Source organism: Mizuhopecten yessoensis, unplaced genomic scaffold, assembly GCF_002113885.1.
Source record: "Mizuhopecten yessoensis strain PY_sf001 unplaced genomic scaffold, ASM211388v2 scaffold7443, whole genome shotgun sequence".
In the NCBI taxonomy this organism is placed as follows: Eukaryota; Metazoa; Mollusca; class Bivalvia; order Pectinida; family Pectinidae; genus Mizuhopecten; species Mizuhopecten yessoensis.
The window spans coordinates 200,987-219,573 of NW_018407050.1; the positions used below are offsets into that span (position 1 = coordinate 200,987).

Here is an 18,587-nt window from a genome sequence, read left to right on the forward strand (position 1 = left end):
TCCAGACTAACAAGGTTCTACTGTACACACAAACCGAAGTGTCCAGACTAACAAGGTTCTACTGTAAACACAAACCTTAGTATCCAGACTAACAAGGTTCTACTGTACACACAAGCCAAAGTGTCCAGACTAACAAGGTTCTACTGTAAACACAAACCTTAGTATCCAGACTAACAAGGTTCTACTGTACACACAAACCAAAGTGTCTAGACTTACAATGTTCTACTGTACACACAAACCAGAAGTGTCCAGACTTACAATGTTCTACTGTACACACAATCCTAAGTGTACAGACTTACAAGGTTCTTTTGTACACACAAACCAACTTGTCTAGACGAACAAGGCTTATTTATAAAAGATATTTTTTCTCAAATATGCACAAATGCATTCCAATATTTTAGGTTTACGTTCCAATTAATTTTGATACTTTCATTTATCACGCAAACATCTTAACATTCCGGCGGATTAAGTCGTATACTTAATAAATCATTCCGCCAATTTTATTAACACTGTGTAATCAATCATTTCCGATTAAAACTAAAAACCATTACAAACTGGGGTTTTTTCCTTCATCCTGTTAATAACAGTTAGAAATTAATGATTTTTTCCGTGATAGATGAAAAATAACGAAACTACCTGATGAGACTAATACAGATGGCATTAAAAGTCCACAGAACGTTTGGGCCCATATTCAGGAAACCGTTCTCATGCTCAAGCATAGATTTTGTGCTCAAGCGAAATTTCTTATAACACTATAGGTCAAGTAACACAGGTAAAAACTTAGAGTCTAGTGTAAACATCGAAAACAGTGTTAGGCTTTTAATCTTTACAGTATTTATTTACAAAATAAAGGTACTTTTATAAATTCATCACGGGCACGAGATATTGGGTTTGAGCACAGAGTCGGAGTCTGAGCACAGAGTCGGAGTCGGAGTCTGAGCACAGAGTCGGAGTCTGAGCACAGAGTCGGAGTCTGAGCACAGAGCCGGAGTCTGAGCACAGAGTCGGAGTTTGAGCACAGAGTCGAAGTCTGAGCACAGAGTCGGAGTCTGAGCATGAGAACGGTTTCAGGAGTTCAGGCCCTGGTCCAGTATATAGACATTTAACAGGACCTGTACATAACGATGCGATGTTTATGTCTTTTAATAGGAAATTATTTCTATAAAGGGTTAAGTTCTGATATGTAAAGTATTTAGAGAATGTGGGAGGCAAGCACGTGTGTTAAAGTCTTGGGCACACAGTTTCAGTTAAACACGTGTAACACATACAATGAGCAGACGTCAACCATTAGACTGTATATATGTATATACATTGTATATAAGTACGGGACTGGACACGTCCACGTTTAAGTATATACAATCCATTTAAAGTGAATTTGACACCGAGCTATAAAATAATCTATACTCCGGTCTAAATCTAACAGCTAACTATGCTATTTCTGTCTATATATCTGATATAGAGCCTATACTTAATTGAAGCCAGGTACAGTTCTCCGGTCTGTTAAAATCCTACCCATCTATAAGACTATTTAAATCCATAATTTCACTAATATAATACACATCAACAACCCAAAGGTTGCACATTTCTTAATTGGACATTTTCAATCCCACATAAATTTCATTTATTCAATTTTATGGCGTTCGATATTGGTTTTTTCTTCTTCTAACAATAATTAATTATACATAAAGTTCGTTTGTTTGAAAACAAATTGGCATATAAACACACGGATTAGAAAATACAAACAGGTGACCTACGGTAGGTATTATTACATCTTTACGACTGTTTTCAATTGTCAGCAATTTAAAATCCTGAGATTTAAATATCCCCTTTCAGCCTTGTTTATCGTCCACAATGGTCTTTGTCGCGTGAATAATGTGTGTTGTGTAAGGTGTGTATGTGTCGGTAGCTAGTCTGTGCTGTCTAGCCGTCATATGTAGAACGTCCATGTGTGTATAGATATTATGGTACCCGTCTGGTACATACGTCATAGAAGAGGGCGCACTGTACCATGTACAGTATCCCGTGTAAAGAGGGCACATTATACTATTAGAGTCTCCCGGCCCCTTAAAGGCACAATGTACCATATATAGCATACAGACCCATAAAGGGCATAATAGACTGCAGTCTACAGACCTCTTAAGGGCATAATATGTAATTTACAGACCTCCGCGTACAGAGGGCATCTAGCCCACAGACCGCGACGCAAGGGAAACCGTTTAGCCTGTAGTCTACATAAATTGGTTTACAGTCCCGTGTATAGTCTACAGTCAGAACAGAGGGCACATATATAGAGTCTACAGACTCCGGTCCAAGGAACAAATAGCCAATAACTGACCACCTGGGCGGAAATACCTTGTATAACCTACTGAGCCCGTCGATTGAGGAGGACGCAATATACACCCCCATCCCTCCTATACTACGATAAAAAAATCTCGAAAAGATGAGACATCAAATCAAATCATCGATGGTGGTTGCTACTAGAATTTGTTTGGTTTTTAACATTGTACTCCTTTAAACGTTTGAATGAGAGGTGATGAGAGTGTTGCTGAATTTAACCTCCAACCCCCATACCTTCTTACACTGAACTAGGAAATGTCTGATCCCTGTTTGATCAAACTTACTTAGACATATATATTATATACCAACAACAACACACAGAAATTGGACCTGATTCACAACTTCCTACGTTCTGACTCAGTCAACAGATTTAAATACACGCTAAACGACTTCAATGTCGCTTGATTTGTTTTCTTCTTTCTAATTTAGATTTGAGCTCAATACACCGTGACAGTATCAATGCATACATGTATATTTACACACGCACCCTTGAAAGGTTCCGATTTCTATGTGAACACGACCACGTACTTTCAGCAGACAATGACACTTTCTGTCCAATTTCTCTCCATGTTACGCGATTAAAAAATAATGAAATTCTTAATATTTTGAAAAACTGATAATGAACTGTAATTTGTTGATCCGGTACAATTTGTTTAACGTGTGAAAACTGTGTGTACCAAATAAACCCACGTGTGCTCAGAGCGCACCGTATGTCGAGTGAATCGTAGCTTGTTAATATCCAATAACATTACACACAAAATAGCATCTACTGATAAACGGCGCACCCAGGTAATGAAAGTTGTATTCGTCGGGAAAGGAAAATGATACCGTTTCGTAAATGGGGTTTCCATGGGAAAGTTCGGAACAAAGATCATTCAATGTCATAACATCTCGTTGATTTATGGCGTTTAGAAGAAACAAAGAATGGTATATTTGTCACCTGGAAAAGGTCTTCTTGTATTAAGACGTGTTTTTTCCACGTTTACACATACCACATAGATGTATATCATGAAGGGTGGGTTTGTCCCCCGGGGAGGGGGAAAGGTCAGAAATAAAATGTGACTGTATGATACTTGTACGTGTCTATGCGGGGAGGAGGGAAGGGGTGAGAGTACGAACACCTATGAACTATATATGTGCATAAATGTTATATGCACAACTTTCAGAGGGGAAAAAAGAAGAAGAAACATCCAAAAGGGTACATGTATCAAAGTTATGGACCCCCGACGCACAAGTATACGTATTATACATTCATATTGACACCACGCTGTACCGTTATCAATATAGAACAGAATTCCTTATATCAATGGTCTACACAGAGTGTGTGGAACAAACCCCGGAGAAAATTACCGCGACCATAGATTTAGAAATACCTATATTGTGGTGTAATGTTTAGTTAGCCAGCCCGTATACCTGTTCATACCTGTCTACATTCACCTTTAATGACAAATGAATGCCGACTACCTGTCCATACATAATGATAATATATATAAAGTACGTACCTGGGGGTCGATAAACTAGTAGTCCTCCTGTTGGGCCCGGGGGACACGCAGTGTCGGGAGGGGCCCGGCGACACACACCGCCTGGCCGGGGAGGGAGACGTACATCTCCGGGGGACGGGCACAGCAGATTTAACGGGTGATACCGGCCTGGCTACCTGCACCTGAGATCGGCTACCAGCTGTTGTTGTTGTTGTTACCTGCGAGGGCTTATTAGTATACGAAACCGGAGACGGTGAACGGAATTTAGCCGGAACTGGTGATTCGCTTCGTCTCGTGTTATTAGTTATAGATTTTTGTCCGGTAGATGTGTCCGTTATTTGATTACTATAAATAGATTCACTTGGCATGGAAACTTTCCTAACTGGCTGTGATGGGATTTTCCTGGGACTTGATGCCGGTGAAGGAGACATGCTGCGCATGCGTGCCGGTGAGGGTGGCCTCTGAATGGCTGAGACTGAGGATGGTTGGACAGACATTTTGCGAGGCGTTCTTGGGGTAGTGGGGACGGATTGTGAGACAGCGGTAGTGCTCGCCCGGCGGGCCGGGGTGCCTCCAGCCCGGGACACGGACTGTCGATGACCTGCAAGAAAAAATAACAAATAAGTAAAATACATAGGTATATTTTTCATTCATGTTTTAACATCATTCCAACATCTAAGGCCATGCGAAGTCGGATTAACATATGTACTAAGTGTTTAAATTATGCAAACATAAATGTTTTCTCACAAACAAGGAGTACAAAACAGCAAAACGTATCTTTCTCCATCCGCGGGAAAGACAGCCAAGCCATCTTCTGAGGGAGTAATTAAAAACGTTTACCTCAATTTTTATTTCCCTGTTTTTAAATCTAATAACATGTACTCCGTATATAAAAACGAAACGTTATAATTCGGCAGGTGATTATGATTGTACGTGTATTGCATGAGTCAAAGGAATCGAACCCGTGTCGAACGACACAACGCTAACTGCTGCAATATCCTTCAATTTTCACTCTCAAAACTTCATGTTTTATGATTGGCGAACTCTTTAAACTGAAAGTGTTACTAAATATACTGACTTTTGACTTTCTTGATTCAAAATTATAATCTTTATTATCAACCATTAGATAAAATAATTAAAAAACAAAATACTTGCAAAACTGTATATAGGTGAGATTACAATGACCTTTCAGAAAGTTACGATGTGACTGTTATTACAGTATAACTTCGATATAACGCCCCTCGTTTTATTTGCCACCTCGCTAACCGCCATAAAATCGATGTCCCTTTATTCTTTTTTCCATTTTCCCCCTTAAAATTATTTTGTGCATTTGCCTCTTTTTATCGCAAAACTTCTTTATAATGCCAACATGTTTCTGGACAAAATGTGACAGTTAAACGTGGTGTTGCTATATATATGAGCCATTCAGTCTTATTCCGAAACTGTCCGGGTTTCACATTTCAATGAGGAATTATATATAAATTGAATGCCATTAATAGCCTGTTAGAATGCTTTTGTATATTTCATTATTTGTGATAACGTGACACTTCGATAAACAGAAGAAAAACAACTACGTACTGAGCAGATTGATCCATAGTTTTTCTCAATTATTCTGTCGTGTTTCGGACAATTATGTCCATAATGACGTCACAAGCCTGTTTCGTACACAATTACACGACAATGTCTATTTGACGGTTGAGTGACAGCTCGTTATTAGAAAACACGTGGAATTCATTTCAGTTATTGATTTAAACAGCCATGTCTCTTTCATATACTATATGACAGTGTAGGTAATTAATGGTGTGAATGCAAAGCCCATTACGACCACAAAGACATACGGGTCTTTGTGCTCCTGATAATTAGCCTGTAGAGGGCCCCAGCACACTCTAACTGTACACAGCAACTGAAGGGCTAATTTCCCGAAAGGATTTTAGTACTTTCGTCTATATTCAACAAACAAACATAATCTTAGGTCCCGGGCCTTGGAGGGATCTAGTTAAACAATTTTAAAATTATTTCCACTAATGTTGCTGAGAAGAATGACCAAATGTCAAGACAACTTGTCAAGTAACACAGTGGATAGAATCGGTGGAGGTTTTTTTTCATAATAAATTAAGAAGTTTCTTCAGAGAAAAGGCTTCACATATTGGAGCCCTGTTCGTTGGAAATGCAACAAAGAACGCGGAGACCCTCTTCCTTAAGACGCATTTTGAAAGATTTTATGTTGTAAAAGCTTTGTTTCGTTTCCAGAGAAGAGATAATGAAACACAATCTTTACAAAAGGAAAACAATTTCCTAATTACCCATTACAGGACAATTTCCGAAGGAGTCGTTATACGTTTTTAATGACACGGCTTTATAATGGACAACACACAGGACAACAGATGATTCCGCGACAGGTTTTGAAAATGTTCCAAAAAAGAGTTTTGTAATTATTTGTGGCAGGTGTAATTTAATTATTGTTTGGAAGCAGGCAATTGTTAATTTGTGTTAACTTGTCTGCAGTCTTACAATTGAAGTTCTGTTTCGGAAAGGTTGCCTTACGTTGTTGCGAAGCTAAAGGAAACCTGATGTTCTATACTATCAAGATTGTTTAGAAACAGAATTCCTCTTTCTAGGCTCACTTTGTAAAACAAAAGGTTGCATGTATTTTTCTCGATTATAACACTAAATAATCAAATGATTACCTGCGCAGTAGTATTATGAGATCTAAATACTAAAATAGACACTTTCAATCGCCGACAGTATAGATTTAAAAATACGATCGTTACGATTGCGTTAATCCATATTCCAAAAAAGAAAGATTTTTTTTGCGGATTTTGAATATGATCAGTTGTAATCTCGAACGATACGATACAAGTACCCGACGACCGATGAATTATCTTGCTCCAGCTAAGCCAGTTTACCATTGAATAGTAACAGATCACCTACAGATATTGGCTGACCGATTTTTTATGAATACACAAAACAAACCGAAATAGACTTGTCTTACGGCAATACCTGATTTCCCATAATACTCGCCCTGTGTTTACACCCACGGAGTCGGAAGCATGCGACCGTAAGGTATTCCAACTGACATATATAAGGGCGCACGTGACATGTAAACTTGAACGCCTTGATTGACGGGGAAACACTGTCATTACACATAATAAGATAATTCCTAAGGGCTTGGAGGCAACAGAAGCGGAAAGACGGACGGACGGACAAACTGAGGTGTGTCTGGTTAAAGGGCGGGGCAGGCATCTGACGAGAAGAAAACAAATGGACAAACTAAAACTTAGGAGGTACATGTATCTGATCTAAGGTTGCCACAGGCAACGGAAGTAACGAAGACACACGGACAGACAAACTGACACTAGTGACAGACAAACAGGCTATGGTGTGTCTGGTCTAAGGGTTGAGCTTGGAGGTTGTAGACGGACATACTGACAGATATGATGTACGGGTGTGGATGGGAATCGGATTAGCAAAGGACGGACGGACGAACGAACAGAAGAAAATGGGCAATGTAAATTGTGATTTTTATATTCTTCATCACTAATGCTTTTGTGTGTGAATTTGTCCTTTTGAAAGCCTGCGGCCTCTGATTTTGTTGGGAAATGTCAGAAACGGAAGTGCTGTCTTTCAGGGGCAACCACTCCATCAATCAAAGGATGGTTTCAAAGAATTGACCTTATATAAGTATCGGCCTTTGCTGGATAAATCAGATAATTATTAATAGGTGAAGGTGCGTTACACAGCGATTCGGAATAAGTGAAGGGCCTCTGGAGGTATTTATCGATCTCTGCATTAACCTTTCTTCCGGTTTATCGATTTCGTACTTACAGGCGAGGAGAAATGGCAGCACTAGCTACACTGTCTACAGTATCGCTTCACGGAACATTGTTAGACTATCACTGACTCTGTGTATATTTCCAAACAATGTACTCGCCGTGTAGAAATAGGAAACGACAGCGATGAATGCCATTCACAATGTCCCAGGGAGCTGGACTGGTTTAGAAATCAATAAGATACAAAATAGGAGTGCTAAATTAATTATATGAAAATATGGAATACCTTTTATATATAAACAATGGGTGTCAATTTTGATAAAGTGAAAAGTTACATTGTAATGTCGGTCGAAGGCGGGAAAATATTCTCTCTTTTACAAATCCGGGTTCTATTTTGTTTGAAATATGACAGGGAAGTGATTGTAGATTTATTTTTGCTAAAAAGGCAGCACCTATTTTTCTAACAACATTAGGTCCTGATCGCTTGTTTACACTTAGAAGATATAAATGCATGTCGTGACTCTTAAAGAACACACGGGTGAAAATGTGTGTTTATACGGTGTAATGTCAAGGTTCGAGATATTTATAACCTGACGTATCTAAGTATAAGGTCAGATGAGGCGACTAATGGGAAGGCAGGTCCGCTGTAGCTGCAGAATCTTCAATTTCAAGGTCACCCCTGCTTCGAGGACATCGAACAGAGCACACTAGCTCTGTCACATTCATTGTTGTACATGTGGACTTGTTATTCAATTTGCTTGGGAAAAGTCCCTGTAATTGGGTTATTACCGTATTAGGCCGATATTGTATCACTCCTTTTATTAAAAGGACAATAATCCTGATCAAAGAATCAAACAATTTCTTCTACAGCGAAATTGTAAATATCGGCGTAGGTTCTGGTCTTCACGGCCTATCAATACAACAACGTGACGTGTCAAAAAGGACTACTGCAAGTATATAAAACTCATACAGAAGAACCTATTTGCACTGACATATATTGTATTGACAATATAGTTCCATTCAGGGCTATGAAAAGCAAGACTACGCTGACAAAGGCATGTACTTAAAATCGATTACAATTGTGTTGTATTTTCGAATTTATGTTTGTTTAAGACTTAACAATCAAGCTACATGAAAAGACGCCAATGAGAAAATTATATTTTATCAAGATTATTTTCTTCCTCCTTTGTGCTGGTCTGGTCGTGTACAGATCGTTTTGATGGGAATCGATCTAGTGATCTTACTATTGATCTAGAAATGATTGATAAATACTACATCATGGGTATTTGGTTTTTCTTTGTAGAGTACTTGCTCCACCCAAAAGATTTATTTGGTCTTTAGACAAGATGGTCATTTAAACGGTAACCTGAGGAAGTCAGCATTGGTCGTTGTAAGTCTTCGTCACTTTGATTAAGAGGCGTGAACGTTCTGTGTCAATTACTTGTCATTGATACGGAACGAACTTTTACGTTGATTAGTATTGGCAGCTGAATTTTGTGTAATAGCGGTAATAAAACACCTATCAAATAAAAAGTTGATTTCAGAACATGGACAGTTAAAGGTCGGACACGGCCGTGGACAGTCCAGCGCCAGTGACGTCAACAACAACATATGATTAACCGATACGGAAATGCCCTGTATAAATATTGTTGGAATGTCTTTTGAAATTGTCCAGCGTACGTCATTAAAATCGAACGCTAAGGTCAGCAAACCACATCGGTTTGTATATTTTATACACACTGGGCTAAACAAAGGATTATACTGTATTCATTGACGTGATTCATACAAATACAAAACAGTATTTAAATCCGATGTCAATTAAATCTATTCCAAAAATATATGCATATATGGAATAACCGGAAATAGAAGGCCACCAATCATGGGCGACTCGACAGGTGTGACGTCATAGTATGTTCTAACATTATAGGAATTTGTGAATGGAACCCCTCCTTACCGCTGTTTATTTAACTTTCATGTCACGTGCAAACAATTAATAATTAAATTGATGCAGGAAAGCGATGTTTTTTACCAGGGCTTGACAGAGTATTATACAGATATAATTATACTAGTATTGTAAGATCATGCTTTAAGGTCGGACACAAGCATCTCCCGACGGCGGGAATCGAACCAGAGCCTAATAGAGCACTGGGGTTCCAGTGCTGTCAAACGCTCAAAATATCATCCTCTAAAATACAAGGGTTACGCTTATTTACGTTTTCTCATCATCGAAATTCCAGCGATTTCATCCCCTTAATTTTTTTCTCCAAAGAACGCAAATTTCTTTACAAAGTACGTTCTCTGCAGAGAACGAATTGATGTATAAGACCTAGACCTCACGAGCAATATGAACTTAATGTGGAAATTTGTTCCCATGCATCGTTGTAGGAACAAAATATCAGTGCTATGCATATAAAAGTGTTAATGTTTCACTCAAAAAATCAAAAGGATCCGTAGTCGTTAGATTTATGTGACTTCTGCGTCAAGTTTTGCCGATTCGATCGCCATTATTGGTCGTTCATATAGCGGTACCCATATAACCTGACACGAGAAGCGCTGTTTTATATCTTTCCAATATTAATTAGCTCTATTGAAAAATGAGAATCGATACTGACTTTGATGTATATCGCATCTTCACGGCATGATGGTAGCACTTGTTCATAAATCGGATCAAAATTGCCGCCATCATCAGAGGGATGCCGGAATGTTTATAGCAAGGCGTGTATAGATATTAGAACCAACAAGCGGAATCCGGATATCGTAAAGATATTAAAGGCCGATTCGGTTTCATTTGAACTTCGCATTCAATATGAATTTACGATCCGGATTTCAGTGAAGAACCGCTCCGGACTTATATGAATCATAGCCAAATTTCTGTTGCGTGTCATGCCTTAGGTACGTAGAGTAGATGCAAAATGAATAAATATTTTACATTTAAATTGAACTTCCAGCTATACCATCTATGGTTCATTAACCGCGAAGAAAATTACAGGAGTGGAATATTTAAATAATACCAAACACATTGATTAAAATAAGATAATTATTCCTGTTGCGTACTAACGTCTAGTTTAAAACATATTAAACCCGTATTTAATTTAAAACCCTGTTTAAAAAAACTTGATCAGCAAAAATATCGTATTTCCTGTAATTAAGGCTGCTTTGTTGTTACAGGTGTTCCCGCCTAATCGAATGTAAACAAATGTTAAACGGGAAATATATGTCGAGGTAGAAAACGACTTTAATGCCCACATATGTCTGTCATATTGTGGAAAAAGACAGGAATATTTATTGTCATTATTCCGTTCGTTGTTTTCAAGTTAAAGTAAAAGAAGGCTGCGTAGGTAATATTGTCGTGGCTTCGTGTACAAAATTTGAGTAGAAAAATTAGTCCATATTACGATACATAGCCTTTGATAATATCAATAATACAGAATGCAAAATCAGTTATACCTTTTCTCATAACACACTCTATACAAATGTAAGTATGTAAACCCCTTCCCAAGAACATATTGTCTTGGTTTATTTCATAAATGTTACCGATTATATGATTATTTTAAGAAAATATCTGTCCGTTTGCCTCCTTGACTGCACCATAACTTATCATAAACCTAGGTAACAGCAAATATCTTCTCTTAACAAAATTATGCAAAGCAGTTAAAATCACCGCTTCAGATATCAAGATAATTACATGTACATACAAAGATAAGATTTGTTTACGTATAAAAATAGGATTTGTTTTTAAAACCCTGGTAAATATTTATAAGTTAACACCAAACTGGCCTGATCAAATTTAAAATTATTCTCAAGCATTATTTCATGTTCGAAATTCTCTTATTTTAAGTGTCAAACAATATTATTCGTACTTGATAAAACCAAATAAGTTCAGAACAAAAATATGCAGTAAATTACACCTGAATTCAATTTTAAAGACTTGAATGGCGCATACACGATTATAGAGATTCTCAAAACGATTATGGTATAATCGATATTTCATGATGTCTTTTTAACTTTTTGATTTGAATGCAAATAAACGCTGTACTTTCTCCGATACTTCAGACATTGAAAGGAAATCGTGACATTAAAATTTAATTAGAAATCTGAGAGTCATAATGACGTAAGGTAATCAAAGTCACGTCTTACAAGTAGGTGGTAGTGAGCATTTATTTGTATGTATAGGAAACAAAGGCCCATTAACTCGACAACCTTGTAGTACACCCTCAGTAATGTCGATATTATTTTTTTAATAAAAAAGGCATGAGCACAAAAGAACATAACAAGCAAACCACTTCCCAAAACTTTACCCGTCACCTTAGCCAGTGCCTTACACTTCTGTGGTACATGTATATAATTATTGACCATTAGTAGGTAGTGTGGAAATATACCTGGTCCAGATTTGAGGAGCCCACTCGAGACAATGTGGGATATAAATCTCACTACCCAACACATCCTTCGTATTTATGGCCCACTTTCTACACTTACCGGGAGCTTTGACGACCTCATATAATGTTACTACTGACGATGACCGAGTGTTTTACGGGTGAAACGGGTAACGTCGATTTGTCACGTTTGATTTCATGGTTTTGGAAAGTCACGACAATGCAACAACCACATTGTTTTTATCAAGGAAATATGGACCGATACGTCCCCCCTTCACCTCCCCTCCCCCTTCATGTCCCCGCCGAACACCCCGTCCCAGAGACGTAACTCTTTTCATACATCTTGCGGATTCATAAAATAACTATAGCTGTATACTATTTATTATAAGGTTATTTATCACTGATTGTTCATTAATTGATTGCAAATCCTCGTGAACAGTTACTTAGTAAATAAAAGAAGCCCTACACTCATTAAAATATTTATTCACGAAAATTAAGCGAAATGCAAAACAAAGTATGATGAAGATTTTTACTGCATATGGCAGATCTTCCGTATGAATAAAATCGTACCGAAAGTCCGACCTTCCAACCGAACATTTGGCGGTGACAGGGCCGTGATGGGTGGAGGGAGTGGGGATGGGGCTTGAACGGGGCAGTCATGGCTTGGATAAGTAGGGATGGGGGGTTGTTGGGGTACAGGTGGGTGTGGTGAGTGGGAAGGGAGTTGGAGGGGCAGCTTTGGTTGTGTTGAATAGAGATTGGGGTTTGAGGGGCACGGGTGGGTTTGAGGGGGTGGGGGGTGNTTGTAAGTAGAGGGAATGATGACGTAGTAGCGGGGGCGCTTACCTGAAAAGCCACAGCGACAGGGATCATGTTTGTCGAGGTAGTGTTCCAGTGTGTCCCATCCCCCGCCCACTCGGATCATCACATGGTTCCGGAGGATCTGGAAAGAAATAGTGACGGAATGCTGAAAAAATCACAGTTACATAAATGTATAATGAGTTAATATTTAATGTCATCAAGTATGAAATATCGCTCACTGAAGAAGCGTTGATCTGAACACCCGACTACCCACAAAGATATGGACAAAGATCTAGACAATCAGGACAATCATATGCCTTGCGGTTTTATCGATCCGAAAAAACATACATTCGAGATTTTCGGATCAGAAACACAAAAATATTTCAAAGGGAAACGAAAAACATGTCATCCATTTCTTGTTAACGATAAGCTTGTACACGTTGTTCAAATAGGTATAAATACATCGGGTAAATTGTTAGTTCCTTTGAAAAACAGAACCGATGCAGAAAGGTCAGATAAAGTGCATATCGATAAATTCTTGATTATCTCAAGTGTGTTGAATAGTTTGAAGATTATATCGTTATATACATTTACCTGAGCGACAGGTGAAGCACACCTGTCACACACACCTACAGCTTGTGATATTTCCACACACTTGTTCATTGTAAAAAAAAACAGGTAAAGACGCTGGCAAAAGTAATAAGTTAATATTACGATTTACAAATGCCTTCACTTCTTGTAACTCTGGCCCTCATAAACAGGACCTGCTATGGTGAGTTGTGACAATTATTATATCAATTCTGCCAGTTAAAGCTGAGGATGCGTCAGAACCCGCCCGAGCCTTCTGTAGATAAGGGGAGATAATACCATCAGTCGCTATCGTAGAGTCAATACTGGATTTGGCAGGGGGCACATTTTAATACCACCAGATGGCGAAAGTGATGTCAGAGAGGGGGTCATTCTTAAATTAATGACACGAGCGTATTGACCGGGGATAAAAACTCTTCGGAAGTGGGAGATTAAAATTTTCAATACAGTGCACTTACAACGTGTAAACATATGTCTACCCCCTAGATAACTAGATAGCGAGTCTTTGTCAGCAGAATTGTCAATCATTCATACATCCAAGTAATTAAATTTTGGATATCACCTCAAAGATTTAGTTTTTTCATGTCATTTCCTGTAGCCTTTAAAAACATACACACACCAAAAGTAATGACGTCATATACCGGAAACACTTTTTTTTATACATCTCGCTTCAAAGTAAAAATTCTGTTTGAATAAAAAATGAATTTATAAAGTATGTATTTAAATGGCACTGTCTTCAATTGAAAGATTTACTAAGAGTTCGAGGGAAAGGGAATTATACGGTATATATACTGAAAAATCCGTGTTCATTTTTGTGCATAAACCGCTCTGCTATATGGTTTCTGATGACCCTGCAATTCCACATCAACATCTGGTTTAAACAGTTTTCATCTCAATATTCCACCTAGAAAGTACTTGTCTTAGAATAGACACATACTGACAGTTTGCATTGATTTGTGAATCACAAACCGCACGGCAGGTAAATGGTTGTATATCGCGGTAGTAATAGCAGATCATTGTTGGGACCAACGGAGTGATATATACAGAAGGGGGGAGAGGGAGGGGCGGGGGATATACTTCACAGTCGTCCCGATACGTCACCCTCTGTATTTACGTGGTAAATATACATATGTATACATTGTATACTATAAACGTTTAAAGCTGTTTTATACAATGCCTTTTCTTCCTTTTGATTTTTTTATTAGTTTATAATTGTCTCTTGCAGACCAGGTTGTATTGTAATAGCTGTTAACTTATTGTGTCCACCAAAACAGGAATTCTGCGTTACAGTTACTTTAATCCAGGATATACTGATCTGAAACCTTCCTGTCTGGGTGTTTGATCCTAGCTATGTGTATATCTCGTCATTAACCTAAATCTACCTGCATTGATTTCTAATTAGTACTCCTATCGATTACCTGTGTCCAGGTGAGGACAGGTATGGAAGACCAACTTGAAGTAGATGTGAAATCGACACCTTTACGGCATGTATACTCAATTCTACATATAATCGATTGTCGTTATACCCCTGTATATTTATACATATGTACATTAAGGAGAACGGGACAGATACTTTAAATATATAATGTCATGTATTGTAGCACACAGGGACATGTGAATCAATAACACGGAATATGTTTGGACCTATCCTGATACTGTATGTAGGGGGTATAATTAGACATACTCATTATAAGGGGTTTAGATGGACAACACACTCCTCGCTGACCAATGATATTATATAAAGACAAACCTGTATTAACAAACACCCTCGTGAGCTCAAACTCGTGGTCTCTTTACACAAGTGGTCTCTTAATACAGGTTCAGTTTACAAATATATCCTTACAATTAGGAACTTTTAAAATTGACCCCTTAACACAGGTGGTATCTTAGTGGAGGTAGGTCACATGAGCATATTTGGTCGTATACATGTACTATTTGGGGATAAATAAAAAAAATAAAAAATGGGAATGAGATAGGCTTGGTATGGGGTTTTAAGGGGGCCGCGGTGGCCGAGTGGTTAAGGCGTCTGGCATTCTGCTACAGTTTTGTACCACTAGCACTCCACCACTGGGTCGCGCAGGTACTGGCCGTAGGTTGGTGGGTTTTCTCCGGGAACTCCGGCTTTCCTCCACCACTAAAACCTGGTACGTCCTTATATGACCATACATGTAGCTTTTAATAGGACGTAAAACACAAACAAACCAAACCAATAGGGGCTTTAAGTGTTGATCTAAACCAAATAGTGTTGTTCGAAAGTCCCACGAACTACATAAAACCAGATCTTACGTTTACTTTGATATTTTGGCCAATATTTTAAGACAATGAGTCCCAATCAAAACTCACTACGACGAGTGAAGACTTACCCGGACAAATACAAGCGTCTGCGAGTCCCCGATTTTGTATTTTCCTTCCCCGACTTTGATAATTGGAAATTGGACTGGACAGGTACATCTTCCCGCCAATTCCTGCACCTGGAAAACATAAACGGAAAGCAACATTAGCAAATACAATCTAACAGTTATATATTCTTCCTGAAACTCTAGAAATAAAAGAATTTCGAAAAATTAAAGATTTCCTCCAAGACATTTGTGGTTGGTGAGGTGCATATAGACGTGTATGTGCAAATATATATCAATTATGAAATTCGAAAATATATAGGACATTGCAAATAAAACACAAAATAAGTCTTGATAAGACATTTTTCCATTCGTGTTATTTCCAGTAAAATCCGTGTTTCGCTGTTTGGTTTGATGTGTTGGTTGAGAATAACAAATCAGAATGTTTAGTAGTAATATTGATGTTATCGATTCTATTATAAAGTTATCGAATGGCGATGAAAAAGCTTACACATATTTGAATATAGCACGATTCTGCCTCAGAACAAGTTTCATCACTGTCATCAATGCTTTCGTCGTCATTTAAATCCATTTCGCAGAAAAGTTGCATGTAGGAAGTTTGTTAATCGTAAAATTAGCAGATCGCACTGCACTCACGGCAGGGTATTTCGGTACTGTTGCCGCCACATTGAGGAAATGAAATTTGTTACAGTAAGCCCTCACTCTCAATAATAAGCTACTTATAATAATAGCCTATGTCAAATGGAAGGAAAATCAATGATTGAAAACCGGTTTTGTTTGTCTACCGAGGAATGTATCGATATTCTTACAACCATTTATAAATGGCAAACAATGGAGTTTGTACTACACAAGGCAGCGGTGAGCAGACGACACCTTGTACCCGTGTTGACACGCGCACGCCTGCTATATTCAGTAGTATACATCGTACCTCGTTGTAACTGTCCCTTAATTTTAGATACAATACAATACAATATATTTTATTAAAGTGTCACATATCGATATACATTAAAACAACAGGTTTTACAAAAAGTAAAAGCTATTTCAAAATTTAAATCAATCAGATATCGACATCCAGCCGAATCTGGCTTATGAGACACTAACAGTCATTATCACACCTTAAAATAAGTAAAATCACTAGCACTGTACATAATTATATGAAGTTAAAACATAGGCGCCTGTGATACATATGATATAAAGTAACGGCTAAAATATTTTGTATACATTGTACACGGATTTGTCATTAAAAAATGCAGTTTACATTTGTCCTCCAGCTCCTTAAAGCGTCGGTTAAAATTAAGATATTAATTTTAGATATTGATTTTGTTCTATCATAGTGTTTACACCTGGTGACCGCTTTGTGATACCGACAGGTATTTATTGTTTTCTATCAATGGTACTCAGATTATTGGTTAACCTTGGATGGTAAAAGAAAGTGTTATCAAAGAATCAACATTTTGACATATTTATTGAATGTAGTTCACTTCGTACTAAAATATACACATATGTGCATACTGGAAAGCCTCACATGTAAATCGAGCAAACCAAGGGACATAACTCGTACGACCTTAACCAAAAAGTCGCTCGGTGTGTAGTTTAAACTAGTCTCGATCTATGAAAACATGAGAAATACACAAAAAAATAAATATAATATTAATAAAGATGTTAGAATATATATGAAAACAATCGAACAAGAATTTTCGGAACGCAATAAATATCAACACCTGATGCATACAGGTATTTGGTCCGATTTTACCTGTAATTCCGGATGTGTTTTATCAATTCGGCCACAAAGAACAAAGGTTAGGCCGGGTATAACTAGCCCAGCTCACGCTAACCTGTATATTAACAAATTCTACAGTTATTTATCGCCACACGACCTATCACACCAGGGAACAGGGGTATCGAACACAATCAACACGGACCGGGGATTGATTACTTCGTGGAGTACGGAAACCAGCACGGAACAGACAACTAGTTTGGTCGTAAAATGAAAGTAGAATTTGAACATCATTTTTTAAAAGCTACGAGACAATGAAAAAAATTAGACAAATGTTCACCACCAAAATGACCGCCATCTATTCACCTATGTGGTTTTATGATAAGCACCCCTCTCTATGAATGTGTGAGGCATTGTCTCGCAGGAGGTTAAGTTCTAAGATGCTCGGACTTACTACCCACAAGTCTGTTCTATTTCCTGGTCGTTAATACGGTAGCTGATTTGTGCAATCTTGTTGGGTCGTTTTCGTCCCGAAAAGACGAGAATAAACAAATATTAATTATCGTTCTTTCGTATTTCGCCCCGACGATTGTGATTCAAATTTCATTTACTGCATGAAAGGCCGAGATTTCTACTCCAAAAAAAGAAAGTGAAAAGTCATTAAAATAGCGTGCATTTTTTCGTCTTTTCGTGTATCATTTCTCGACTTTTAGACGAAAAGACGAACGGACAAAATGTAAGCAAATTATCAATTAAATCTCGACTTTTCGGGGCGAAACTCAGTTTCATATAGAAATTGTTTTTAGGGCGACAGTGGGCTTCCATAAACCATTCCATGGAATAGTTTTATTTCGCTACATTTACCAAAGACAAAGTGCGGCCTTATCTTACTAACACTATGTAAAAGTCACACGCAATCAGCCGGCAGGGGTCAGGTCTAACAGTACAGCCATATACAACATGTCTCGCACGTAGCCCCACGCGAAGCTTGATGGAAACTATTACGGTGTTACAAAACAAAGGGCACACACAGGTCCAAAGGATCTAACACTGGGCTCACATTCCTGATTCCTTTGTTGAAATTAAACACAAACATGCAGGTTTAAAGTTGTGTCGCATCATTTCAAACAAGAGAGAGTGGCGAAGGCGGGAAAGGTGGGGGG

The 18,587-nt window shown here is 38.1% G+C and overlaps 1 protein-coding gene across 1 annotated transcript in view; it reads right to left on the reverse strand.

Moving 5' to 3' along the window:
* Positions 1–18,587, reverse strand: part of LOC110453541 (mucin-5AC-like) — an 88,330-nt gene that overhangs the window by 12,082 nt on the left and 57,661 nt on the right. Inside the window, exons 2-4 of the mRNA XM_021502518.1 lie at positions 15,714–15,821; positions 12,808–12,904; positions 3,840–4,419 (exon numbers count right to left, since the gene is read on the reverse strand). Of these exons, the coding sequence (XP_021358193.1) occupies positions 3,840–4,419; positions 12,808–12,904; positions 15,714–15,821 (785 nt within the window). The remainder of the gene's footprint in view (positions 1–3,839; positions 4,420–12,807; positions 12,905–15,713; positions 15,822–18,587) is intronic.